This window comes from Aedes aegypti, chromosome 2 (genome assembly GCF_002204515.2).
Source record: "Aedes aegypti strain LVP_AGWG chromosome 2, AaegL5.0 Primary Assembly, whole genome shotgun sequence".
Lineage (NCBI taxonomy): Eukaryota > Metazoa > Arthropoda > Insecta > Diptera > Culicidae > Aedes > Aedes aegypti.
The window spans coordinates 268,170,789-268,184,699 of record NC_035108.1 but is presented as its reverse complement, the minus strand read 5'-3'; the positions used below and the strand labels follow the sequence as shown (position 1 = coordinate 268,184,699).

The window sequence follows — 13,911 nt, the reverse complement described above, 5'->3', positions numbered from 1 at the left end:
CAGTGCTACTTTTTTCTACCTATCGATCCCTTTTTGATCTTTGTTGGTTTAGATTTTTCGTTTGACCCGTTAGCAAAAGCTGGCGGTGGTAATCCTTCTTGGATACCGTCTTAGAAAAAAAAACTCTTAGAAAGTCACGTCTTCTTTCGTTTATTCATTAAACATGGTTGCAACTACGAAACAAAACTGGAAGAAATGACGTTTCCCCGGAATGCGCGCTTTCTTCTAAAGCCTGATTTGCTGCTGACAAGTAATTTCTTGGCCTATCTTTGCTTTTTTTCTGATCGCAGTACGCAGTTGAAAAGAAATGTCAGTTCAAACGGGAGTCGCTGTAGAAAATTTGTGCAAGGAATCGGTGAAAAATTTCTTTAGCGATTCCTGTTCAGCAGCAAATCAGGCTTAAAAGAAGTGGTGAATGTTGCTAATTTCAGCAAAATGAGCAATTAGTTCAATGCTTTAGACATTTTTCCCTTAACCAAATCGAAGCAGCCTCTAGCCCAGGCTCCTTGATTCAAGTGAGGAAAAAAAGAGTTTCACCTATCGTGGTCAGTTGTTCCGAATTCGGAGGATTTAGGCAGGATATCTTGAACTCTATTAGGGGAATTAAGGTTTCCTTCCAAATCACAAAGAAAGGAGACTGTCGTGTTTTGCCGGAAACTCTAAAAGTGCGGAAATTCTTCTCAAACATCTTGAAGAGAAGAATCACATTTTTTTACTTATGACGACTAAACTGAACGTTTGTTCAACATTGCCTTGAAGGTCACTCAAGTGACTATAGAGTAAAGTGGGGCAAAAGTTCGAGTGGGGTAAGAGTTTCTTTTTAAGATTTCTAGCTCAATTCAAAACAAATCTTCTAAATGTCATGGTGGTTCGAATGCTATTCAAGTAAGAGACTTTCACTCCAAATATCATAAAAATCGATTGAGATTTGGAAAAAGTTATGGCTATTTGTTGTTTTTCGACGTTAATATTGTAATTTTTGGTCAAACTTTCGTTGCATGGAACCAATTGAAGATAAAATCTTTTTCAATATTTTATGTAACGGCGTTTCTAGGTCTATCATAAGGTTGCTTTGAGGTGTATTAGTTTTTGCATAAATGCTTGAAAACAATTTTTGGCCCATAGTGGGGCAAAAGTTCGAATCAGCGGGGCAAAAGTTAGACCCATGTAAAAAATCACGGAAAAATTTGCAAATTGCCTAAACTCTACATATTATCTTCAAATTTAGTTAAATTTGACTGATCGTGTGAAAACTGTCTCCAAAATTTTACATTTCTACTTAGTTTTGCGAAAAACTGCTATTTTTGAGTATATTACAATTAACCCGGTTTTGAGCAATTTTTTGATGAAAATTTAGTGTGTATTTTTCGTCAAACTTAAGTTTACGGTTGGTGTATAGTATGCCTGTCATAAAAGTATCGATATTTTGTGTTTTAGCCAGCGAACTTTTGCCCCACACTAGATTCGAACTCTTGCCCACCGGTGGGGCAAAAGTTCGAATAAGACAATCAATTTTGAAACTGTTATAACTAAAAATGGGTAAATATTTTGACACAAGTTTGTTCAGCAAAATTATAGCCAATATGTTGAAGGTTCACTGTATGGTATTTGTTTTGTTTTAACTGCTATTGTTTTCCTGGAAACTTTGATTATACCACTAAGGTCGAACTTTTGACCCACCTTACTCTAAGTCACCAGAAGGTATCGAAAGTATAGAAGGTAAAATAGAATAAATTATTTACTTGGATTTTGCCTTGTCCAAATAATTATTATAAAAACGAAAATTCAATCTGGCATTAGCCGGAAAGGCCTTTCTCAGGAATATTATTTAGTTCAGTTTAACAAATTGATCGAAATAATATTACAGCTATAGAAAAAGCAAGATTTATATTCGATTTCCGTGTAACATGAGATCATTTCCAGAATCCTGGAGGAAATTTCCAGAATCTCACTTTGTGCCGTCAGTGCCAGAAGTGATTTTCACGCTATGTACATTTTGACTTTCACCAATAATAAATTAAGGACTAGGAGAAGCAACTTTTCCCATTGTCCGCAGTTCTCTAGATACAATTTACTGCTCTTCCTATTGCTACCAATCCGTTATCGACAGTTGTGTCGTAAAACCCCAAACACATCCTCCACATCCTTGTTAGTAAGTGGATCACACGGGTTCCACCACATTGACTCACAATTGACTGCTTCAGCCACCATGGCGCGCTATCGTTATCAAATGCTGCCATTCATGGAATATAAGAGGAAAAACTCTTCCCACCTTCCAAAAGGTCTTTGTTTGTTGATATACTGAAACGGGACGCCCACGACGGAAACAAACTGTGCATATATCCATTTTTTATTTCCTTCGAATAGAACCTAGGGTAAAAAATGTGTTTGTGGATGATCGAATAATTGATAGAAATCTTACTCCAGCAGTGAGCATTAAACGTCTGAATGTATGTGACTATACCGTTTTGACTCATATTCCGAACACTTAAGGCCAACAGTGACTTCAAATGCATCTGATTGGCATAAATTGGCTGAAATTTGTGTAAATTTTGATTTCTTGGCAAAGTCTAACTGTTAGCTGTTGGGTGTATCGATAATAATGTTGATTTACTTAGTTTCAGTATTGTTTTTAAGTAAAAGTATGAAACAACATTTTGATTCAAATGCCGAACACTGTGTTCATTCTGTCTCATATTCCGAACACCTTGATTAAAATTCCGAACAGCACGAATAAATTGTATTCAAATAAATAATTTCGCAAATAAATTTATCTAAGCTTGTTCTACTGGTCTCAAACTAGAGAATCATCACTACTCCCGCGGAATAAATTATATTGAAGACGTTAAAATTGAATTGCAATTGACAACCATTTCCTTTTTATTTGGTGACATATTTCAGCGAAACATTTCAACCAAATCGCCATACAAAAACCGAGTGTTTGGAATATGAGTCTGTTCGGAATTTGAGACTAAACGGTATTTAGTTTCAGGTGATTTTTCATACGCCAAAATGTGTCATTTTGTGTAATTGAACCAATCGCAGAGTTCACGACTAGCTCACAATATGTACTTGTTCAAAACATATCATTAACCCTACTTCGATTCCAACGGAATTGTAGAATGCTTCACTGCTGCTGAACGCTCATTTTTGCCTTTAACCCTTATAATGTCAGCATATTTTCTTCCCAAAAAGTATTTGAACCGTGAAAGCTTTGTTGTTTTTCGATATATTTGCACCAACTTTCTTAAGTTGGGAAAATAAACTTTTGTTTAAGAATCTGTACCATATGGTGTTAGAGATCTTCCGAAATTTTTTGTGGGCGAACAGAGATTATTTGAGATTTGAACAACTTTTGTGGTAAAAAATAATATGCTATATGCAAAGGGGTTAAAGAAGGTAGCGAATTGATTGACGAGATCTTTCTTCGTTCTGTTCTTTAGCTTCAAATCATGCCATTACTTTTCGGGGTATCATACACAAATTACGTCACGCTCCGAGGGTACTAGGGGTGGTCTATTTTAGTGTTAAAATCGTTTGAGATATTATAGAATGTCTATTGAAAACCTTCACACATGTGCTACTGCATTTGTGTAACATACCCCATGTGAATAGCATGAGTTTGGGGCCTCTTTATTATTACATTTCCATTCACCGTTGTTGAACAAATCATGTATAGAATCTTTGATTCTGAGATCTTCTTCGTTTTATGATTATTTAGTCTGCGAAGATTTTCAATTTAGAGAGATAGTGGAAACTACATAAAGTTTATAGCGAAGCAAGAAACGCACGCTCCGTCTGTATTAGGAAAAAGAAGTTTTTATTCATTACAGCATTTTTATTATTTAGTTAACCATATTTTGAGATATAAATTATATTTTGATATAATTACAATAAACTATTTGCAAAATTCAAACTAATTAACATTCTATCCTTCAAAATCATCGGTTGAATTTTCGCATTAATTAGGTTACCCTTTTACTTTGACGTGTCCTTAAGAAAAAAAAAATCAACAAACATAGACATAGTTAATTAATCTAGCTTCTACTTATTTCATTACAGATGTATTGACATCGGCAAATACGCGATGATTGGGACCAGTGTTAGGACATGCGTTCGATCGGAATGGACGGGACAGAAGCCATCCTGTTTTGGGTTGAATCAAGAAAATGACTATGCAAGTAAGTATACCACAACCTATTTTCATTCCATTTACGTAATATAATGTAAATTAATTTTTTATGCGTTTGAGGCAACGCAGCTTTAGTTTTGCACATTCCATATTTAGAATGTTTATTAGCTTGTGATAAACCAAGGGAAATTCTTGGTGATTATATTATGATTTAAGGCATGTCTTAGAGACTCCATGATTATATAAGGTAGTCTTCTTGAATTCGTGAACTCCTTGGAGTATAGGTATTAAGGTTTAATGTTTATCGGGAGCTTTATAATTGCCATTCATGCTCACGTAAGATCAAACAACTTTGATCTGTTATGTTTTCAGTTCAACGCTCATCTTAAATTATCAAAGTACTCCTTTAAATTTAGAACTTTAAATCTACATGCATAACCAGTGACATTTCTGACGTTAATAAATAAGATTTACAACTAAACTAATCAATATGTGTCCTATCCAAATTCGAAATAAACGGTGGTTAACATGAGTTAAGATCTACAGATCAACAAACGTAACAAGTAACCTCTTGATGATAAATCAACATGGTTTACACTCGTGTGGGCTCATGAAAAGATGGTAAACAAAGTTTGACATTTTCCGAGCCACTAGAAAAATCAAGGGCGAATTTTGTTTCCTTTTGCAAGTTGTAAGACCTGAGCTGGTTTCGATTTTTTTTTCGAATAGTAAATTTTCATATGCATCGTAAAGTGTACAGGGTGTCCGCAAATTATCCGAACAGCAAAATATGGGAAAGATGATCTCGCATTGAAAACAATGAAAAATAAAAGTCCATGTGCCTTTTATAATACATCTATATGCTTACACAAAATACAGCTTTGAACAATTTTGAGTTGATTGCTTGTTATTGAGATAGGCAAATTTAAATTTTTTGGAGACGTTTTTCCTGAGGGCCGCTAGTCATACTGGAGATGTGTTATCCCTAAAATCTAAAAGCGATAAATCCAAATGTCCAATTATTATTTGAAGTATCCTACAGTTTAGTGGCTTCAAGTTACACTGGAAATAGAAAATTATACGGTTCAAATCCAGTGAGTTCTACGGACATTTCTCTTCCGTCATAAAGCTCGAAAAACAGCTCTTCTTAAGACACCTCAACATATTTGGATTGGTTTTACAAATATTTGAAATCGGAATTGTGTCAAACTTACTTCTTAAGAATATAATAAGACAATGGTTAAAACCATGCAAGAATATTGAATTTATTATGCTTGATTGTATAGATACATATCTTCAATGTTTGTACGGATAATTTGCGGACACCCTGTATGTTAAAACATGGATGTTGCGATGACAAAAGGTGTTGGCTCGAAAATCTATATGGGACAGTTATGCTTTTATGGGCAGTGAAGGCTTACCGTTCCATTGACGGGTGAAAAAGTCTTCTTTTCCGATCTGTGCATTTGCATCGCCGATGACTATCTTGACATCTTGTTTTGGACACTCTACTAACCAGGGTTCTATCTACATCGTGATAGAGCGGCTGGTTTCTCGGTGCTGACATGATACAGCATTGCCCGCTTGTTCTTTACATGATGACCACGGTCATAGGCATCACATCCATCTCTAGCTCTGGTTTTCAAAAGTTTCATGTTCTTTCGGACATGCTATTATTGTGAGCAATCATGCGCCATCGGAGTCATTCCATTGAGTAGAGGCCTTTAAATCTGTAAGTGGAACTTTAACGTTTCGGCCATTGATCTTAAACAGTCAGGGCTCAGAACATGGCAGACCATGTTTGTATGAACTCATAAGGGTACACAGCAAAAAAATCTCAAATTTACATGGCACGTAGTTTTTTATGATAATCATGTAAAAGGAGTTGTAACTGATCATTCAACTATAATTAATGTAAACTGTCTCATTGCAATCTTGAGTGCAATGCTTGCAATCTTGAGTGAAACTGAAACATTTCATGGTCTTACATCCAACATTCGCCAATATTGCATGCTTTCTTGCATCTTGAAAGTAGAATTGAAAACAAAATCGCTCAGTTTACATGATTTCACGCTAAATATTCTGTCAAAAATAATGCACATGGATGGATCGACGGCGTGTCATTCCATGTGAATTATTTATGATTGAATTTTCAGCGCGAAAATCATGTAAACCGAGCCGTTTTGCATGCAACATTCTTCGATAGAAGACGTTTCGCGTTCATTATTAAGGATTTTGGTAACAATGTTGTATATCATAGATGTGTTTATAGGTTTTATCATTGAATAATGCATGAGAAATGGCTTTGCATGATTGAGGCTAAAATTACGTTACGTGTAAATCTAAGATTTTTTTGGTGTGTATAAATCTTGTTCATAAATCTACGAAAATCATTGTTAATCCTTTTAGATCTGGAGGCACATAAGCGAAAGAATTTTAGATAACCTTAAACAATCATTGAGCTCATAGCTAGGAAGAACATGTTTTAATGAGCCCATATTGATATGAATGTTATTCCGGGAAAAATTGCTATTTTGTTCCTTATCCATTTCCGGAATAAAGTGACCAGATAAATCGAGACTTTGCAAATTTTTGAGTTTTTGAACCGCTTGACCGATTTTTATTTTTTTTTTGACGGGATGAAAGTTAAAAAATTTGACTCTTCAAGAAAAATATAAAATTTCACAAAAATTGTTTTTTACATGAAAAAATGAATCAAAAATTTCCGTTTTTTCGTGTTTTGAAGGCCTTGGGACTAAAGGGGCTATTACTGTTCTCTTGTTTTTCGTGTATGTTCCTTAGTTTTTGAGATATATATTTTTGGAAAATATCAGTCATTTTTTATCGGTACACACTATAGGTCTCAGCGCATTAGATTTGTTTTATTAAATCATAACTTTTGAACAGCTCAACCAGTTTTCAATGTTTTTTGTGGAATAAAAGCTTAAAATTTTAACTTTTCAGAAAAATATATAAAACTCTAAAAAAAATGTTTTTATAAAAATAAAAATGAAAAAATAGAAATTTTGTATATTTTTTAATGTCAAAAAAAATTGTTTTCAAAGTTTTATATATTTTCTGAAAAGTTGAAATCTTAAGCTTCCATTCCATAAATAAGATTGGAAATCAGTTGAGCTGTTCAAAAGTTATGATTTTTTTAAATAAAAAAAAAATAATGCGCTGAGACCTACAGTGTGTGCCGATAAAAAATGACTGTTTTTTTATTCTCAAAAAAAAAAAAATATATATATTTATGCTGAAAATTTGACTGTAAACGTAAATGAAAAATGAGACAATGAGAACAGCGATAGCCCCTTTGGTCCCGAGTCTTTCAAAATGCGAAAAACGGAAACTTTTTTTTATGTTAAAACCCAATTTTTGTGAATCTCCATATTTATTTTTTAATTCAAATTCTTTAGCTTTCATTTCGTGCCAGGAAATTGAAAATCGGTCAAGCGGTTCAAAAGTTATGATTTTTAACAAATAAAATATTTGCAAAGCAGAGTTACTTAATATCAACCATATCAGCTGGGTCTAAAACTATCAATATCACTTGCGAGCTATCAATATCACTTTGTTTTGACAACCAACAGCAGTGATGCGGCATCGTACTCTGGATCATAATCACTGTGAAATGAGTAATCACTTGGTTATTATCCATGCTACAGTTAAACCTCCATAAGTCGATGTTCCATTACTCGATGTCGACTCATGGAACCATACTAAAAATCAAATTTCTTGGTTACTATGATGGTCCCTTCAAAGGGCTTTCCATAGCATTGCTGTTCCATGACTCGATATTTCTATCTGTAACACTGTCAAAAATATCATACTGATCAATTGCCATTTTATCTGCTTAATTTAAGGCTAAACTTAACCTATCAGTGATATCCATAGTCTATCGCCATCAATGCACTAGTGATAGAGTAGACAGCATGATGTTGATGTGAAATAGATTGATCCGAATTGTATCGCAGTCGGCCTGTAAAAATCAGCAAATTTTAAGCGTTGATAGTGACAGCGAGCAACTCTGTTGCAAAGTCGCGATTTTTCTGGTCATCCTATTTCGGAAATGGTCACCCTAGTCAAAAAATCCAAAAACACGTGTATCTTTATTTCGGATAGGGAACAAAATAGCAAATTTTCACGAAATTCGGTGACCCACTAGATCGGTTTTTCATGGAATGGCTGATATCTACAATTCATTAATAGTTACGGTGGTAGATCTAAGGGCCTATACTCAAATGAGGTCTTGGACAATTTGAACCAGTAATTGAGCTCAAAGATTGACAGAATATGATTTGATGAATCTATAAGGATATAAAAAGACACCGACACGTTAATGCTCCCAATGGACGATTTGCCCTTTGAAGGAAGCACCACACTAGACAACGGATTAGCATGCAACGCCCAGTGGCACAGTCGAAATACATTTCTGACGAAAAGTTTTCCAGACTGAAGCGGGAATCGAACCCACACCCCTTGAATCGATGTGGCTAAATGCTTGGTAACACTAACCGCACGGCCACGAAGCCCACAACTTTTATACACGAATCTACGAAAGATCTATGGTATCTCTTGCAGATCTGAAGCCCTATACTCGAAAGGGTTTTTGGATAATAGACTGGCCCTTAAACAAAAAAGTTGTAAAACTCAACGGGGCACCCCCTAGATATCTGGCTTAGGGTGAGAAAAAAGCTGTCTCAAAGTTTCAACTCAATTGCATTCTCCCCCAGCTGGCGCATTCAATTCGAAGTTTGGAGTAGTATTTGAAAATTGACTCTATGAATGTTTCGCTCCGTATACTAGTTGGTCGGCGTTAAGTCAGAGGGGACCAAGTACAAAACATGAGAAAATTGTTGATTATTCTCTCATTAGATGTGAAATTACCTTACCTCCGTTACACTTTGATCAGATTTGATGCATGCTGTAAACTGCAAGAGATATGCAATAAATTTACTTTGAGTGATCAATAAAAACCGGTAAAAGTGTGCAGTCAGAGTGGACCAAGTGCTTATTACCATAACATCGAAAACGATCAGCGCGCCGAGGAATGCGAAGAAATGAAAACCATTTCAAGAGATCTGTCAGATTTTTCGACATCGAATGATTCTTCTATTTATCCACCAATAGAAATTTATAAACATTACCTAATTCGATGCATTTGATTTTGATTTTTGACCATTTACCATATTTGGATGGGTGGTCAGAAATTGCAACAATTTCCGTGCAGACAGAGCGGACCAAGTGTAGAAAAGCGATAAACTGATTTATTATTGCATTTTTTGAGTTAATTTCAGAGTCCTATAGAAGCTTATGGTAGTTCATTGGTGTATGCATGGAATGTCCTAGGACCCGCTTTTTGGACCAGTATATTTTGGTCGGTACTCAAGATTTTCACTTGGTCCTCTCTGACTGAACGCATAATTGAATATTTATAGTCATCAATGCCCTGACACTGCAATTCTTAATTTTCAAGCTATCGTAGTGCCACTCATTGCGATATTGACTATATGGATTATTGAAGAATTTACGATACTGGTGTAGAAGGGTCTTGGTAATCTGTTTATCTTAGAGATATACACTCAGTTTGACCATGCAAGCATTCAATGATTGCTATTTTCCTAGAAATTGTTCAGTCAGAGTGAACCAACTCACTGAACGGTGGTCTTTGGTTCAGTCAAAGTGGACCAAGTACACATAGTCCATCAGAAAATTGTTCTATCATATGTTTGGATTATGATTTTTCATGATTATCATTTCACATTATATTGTTTGAAAGAAGTACAAAGAGGTGTAGAAATATTGAAGCAAAATTTAAACGAGTTCAAAAATTACAGAGCGTTAGACTTTGAACCTATTTTTCTCAAAATATGAAAAATGTCACTTGGTCCACTCTGACTTAACGCCGACCAGTTGATCGGATTCAGTTGAGCCCAGAATGACACCGTAATGAACATAATTGCAGAAGGGTGTATCTTGATTTCAGCTCATTTTCATTAACATTTCAGTTGTTGAAAGTTAGGTCAGAACTACCGTATGCATGCGCCTTGTGCAGCAGCTCGCCCATCGTCATAGGTGGCTATGATGCGCTTAGTGGCTATGTTGCAAAAATACAAAACAGTATTGCATGAGCTAATAGAAATAGTAGTAGTAGAACGCTAGTGGCGCTGTTGTCACAAAACTGAATTAATTTATAATTACCTTTAGCTGTAGTTTTTCATTGTTTTTTTTTCAATGCCATGTTGTAAAGGATAATTTGTTATGTTTTTAAAAATTTATTTGACACTTTGAAGCCCGGTACTCACGCTGTCAGAGCGTGGCAAACTAGATGTTGGTAACACAAACAGTAGCGACATTAGCATTCTTAGGTTAATGCTACTACTCATGAGCTTTATATATCTGTTGAGATAGTTAAAACACCAACTTTTTCAATGTTAATCATGATATGTACAACCTTCTACAATATTGTTCGCTATAGTATCAAGTATTGTTTTTGACATTCTGGGTTCAATTGAACGCGGTCCACAATTTTCCTGTACCAAACGATGTGCTGTTCCCATATGTTTGAGTGAGCTGGAAAACCCACATTAACTTCAATTCATTTCAATTTTCAGGATGTCTCTCTCTAACATTAAGGAATGATACTGAAGGGTGCCACGTGGAATTATATAACTTTATTTTTCTCCCATACTGAGCTAGGCCAGTCTATTGGATAACCTTGAACACTTATTGAGCTCAAAATGCAACATATTTTCACGATATGGGTATAAATATCATTATTATATGGGTATAAATCTTATTTATAAATTTACGAACATTCACTGGTTGTGCATTAGGGTGCGGCCTATATTTCTAAAGATCTCAATCCCAAAAATGCGTGTTCTCTTATGAATCCAAATGACATAATATGTGAACCTTAAGGTTTAGAGGAGATGACATCATTCTCTTCTAAATTAAATTTATGAAAATTTTGTAGAATGTAAAATTTGTTTGAAATGAACAATAAACAGTCTTAGTTGAAAGTAGTTTCCTTTATTTTTTTCCTTTTTTCACAAAAAATATCTTTGTTCAACCATAACTTTATGAATACTCATCCGATTCCAAGTCTTTATACATGCTTCCAAAGCTTATTCAGTTGTTTTGAAACTTTGTATACAACCAATTGTTTTGACTTTTTTTAAACAAAAACTTCGTAAAAACGTGATTTTAGCAAAAAAAAAAGTCAAGATATTTTGAAATGTTTCTCGCCAGAAATTACATTTTTACTGTTTAGCAGATTTTTTTCTTTCAACTACGAGTTAAATAGTGCATTTATAAAAATATGATCATGAAATTCATGTTAAATCGCTTATAAGACCATTTAGAAGCTTTAACACATGAGAGAAACCAGTTTCAGCTTGAGTATTGTCGTTTTACTGTCAAAACATTGAAAAATATATTATTTTTCGTTGATTTTTTTTTTGGGAAGTTTTTGTTTAATAACTTGGTCAAAACTAATTTTCAATTGAACTGTGTGTTAAAAATGAGATTGTTTCAAAAACATGTAAAAAGATTTGGAATCGCTTAATTATTCGTGAAGTTATGGTCGAACAAAGATGATTTTTTTTAGTAAAAAGAGAACAAATAGAGAAAACTACTTTTAACTAAGACTAAGTTTCATTTTAGAGAAATTTGATATTCTACTAACTTTTCGTAAATTTAATTTTGAAGATAATGAACTTCAAAATTGGTTGGCAAATGACAAAGTGATGAAGACTTCACTGAAAATTCACCTTAAGATCGCTTAAGCCATCCCTAGATCTTTATATTTTTAGCTCAAAATTTGAGATTCCTTATTTTATGTGATTAAAATTCAGACGAGCTCACGAATTTTTGGTTTTGAGAACTTTCGAAAAATAAGCCGCACACTATTACGCATGTAGATTTTTTTCTTTCATTATTAATGACATTTTCAACCTCAGGCTAGTTCATCTCGTTACCAACGGCTTTATTTCCTTCCGAAGGAAGTCACTATAACTTTTACATCATAAGTGGCTATCTGGGGGACGAGATTCGATCCCAGGTCCTCGGCGTGAGAGGCGTGTGCTAACTACTCCACCAGGCCCTTGTCCAAACGCATATAGACCTGAAGGTTAGTTCCCAAAAACTTCTTGTATGACCTGGAACATTGAACTCAAAACTTGACGGAATATATTTGTATGAGCCCATATGATTAAAAATTTTGTTCGTTAATCTTTGATAGAACACCAATTACGCCTGTAGATCTATAGGCACGAGCTCATAAGATCACCAAGGAAAATAAGCATATAGCTGATATAGCTTCACACAGACTTTGTCAAACAAGTCATGTTTGCAGTCTTTTAGATGTTGATTTACTAAATTCCATACCAAGTTAATTTCGCTGGCTCGAATTCTATTTACGTAACGAAAATTCATTTTACGTAAGGATTTAATTTACGTACCAAACTATAAAAAGAGGTTTGGGCGACCCGACTAGAGGCTTGTAACAAAAATGTAATAAAATTTTATCAGAACATGATATGCATATCATATTATGATATAATTTTATTAGGCTTCGTTATCCACAGAACATATTAAAGCAGAAATATAACATAATGTGTTTTATTTCTCTTGAATATATTTTTTTGTTCCTTTTTAACAACTTTATAACAAAATGAAATACATACTTATGTATTTCAATAATATACAATTTTAGAAACTTTTTCTTTTCTTTTAGACCAAATTATTTAATATTATAATGGTGTATCTTATTCATTCAACTTGAGTTTTTGATTTATAAAGCAAAACATATATTTTATTGAGTGTCCTTGACAACATTTTTTTACTATTTTAACATTTACACGAAATTTAAATCTATATTGTTGTTGATCAGATCATGCAAACTTTTGATAAATATTAACTAAATGAAGATAAAAATAAGTTACTTTGTTTCATGTGGGAAGAATGAAAAAAACCTCTTGTATTTGCCAAACTATCAACGCATTCACAGAATGTTATCAACATCATTTATTTTTTGACTAATTGTAAGTGATTAAAGATTAACTCGTTGTGACATAAGTCCAATTTTTAATTGCTTGTTTTACATTAAATCATACATTTTTCAATCAATTGCACCTAGTACCATGTTTTGTTTGAATTGCCATATAATTAATCAAAAAGCTTGTAACTGAACGAATTTTCCCGTATATTAGACAGTATTATAATTTTTATTATGATATATTTTTGATGGAATTAAAACACATTTTGTTATGTTTATGTTACAATTTATACAATTTTTGTTATAATTTTAGTTATTTTAACAACATTCTGCATCAAGTTTGTAACATCCTATGTTCGAAAAAAATCTTATTACATAATGACATGTGCTAATATAATTTTGTTATGTACCCTTAGTCGGGTAACAACACCAACAAAATTCAAACATTCATTAATTTTACTCTGTTTAAATAAAACAGTATAGAAAATCGAAGATGCTTTCAATGTCGTGGTTTTCATACAAAATTATCAAATTTGGAGGCCTAGTTTTAAGTTCTAGACCAAAAGCATCGATTGACTTATAGTTTTCATCGTAGCGCAGAAGAATCACGAATTTCAATTGACAATAATTATCAGAATTTCATACACAAACTTTTAAGTAATGGTCCATTTTGTTAAGAATGGCATATATTTTATTTGGAAATTTGTGAAAGCAATTAATTTTAGGGTAAAATATTATCCTGGGGCCCAGATAGCCGTAGCGGTAAACGCGCAGCTAT

At 33.8% G+C, this 13,911-nt stretch overlaps 1 protein-coding gene across 1 annotated transcript in view; it reads left to right on the top strand.

Annotated features, from left to right (window-relative positions):
* The window catches only part of LOC5571729 (sushi, von Willebrand factor type A, EGF and pentraxin domain-containing protein 1), a 102,481-nt gene that overhangs the window by 76,470 nt on the left and 12,100 nt on the right, over positions 1 to 13,911 (top strand). Inside the window, exon 11 of the mRNA XM_021845031.1 lies at positions 4,063 to 4,181. Within this exon, the coding sequence (XP_021700723.1) occupies positions 4,063 to 4,181 (119 nt within the window). The remainder of the gene's footprint in view (positions 1 to 4,062; positions 4,182 to 13,911) is intronic.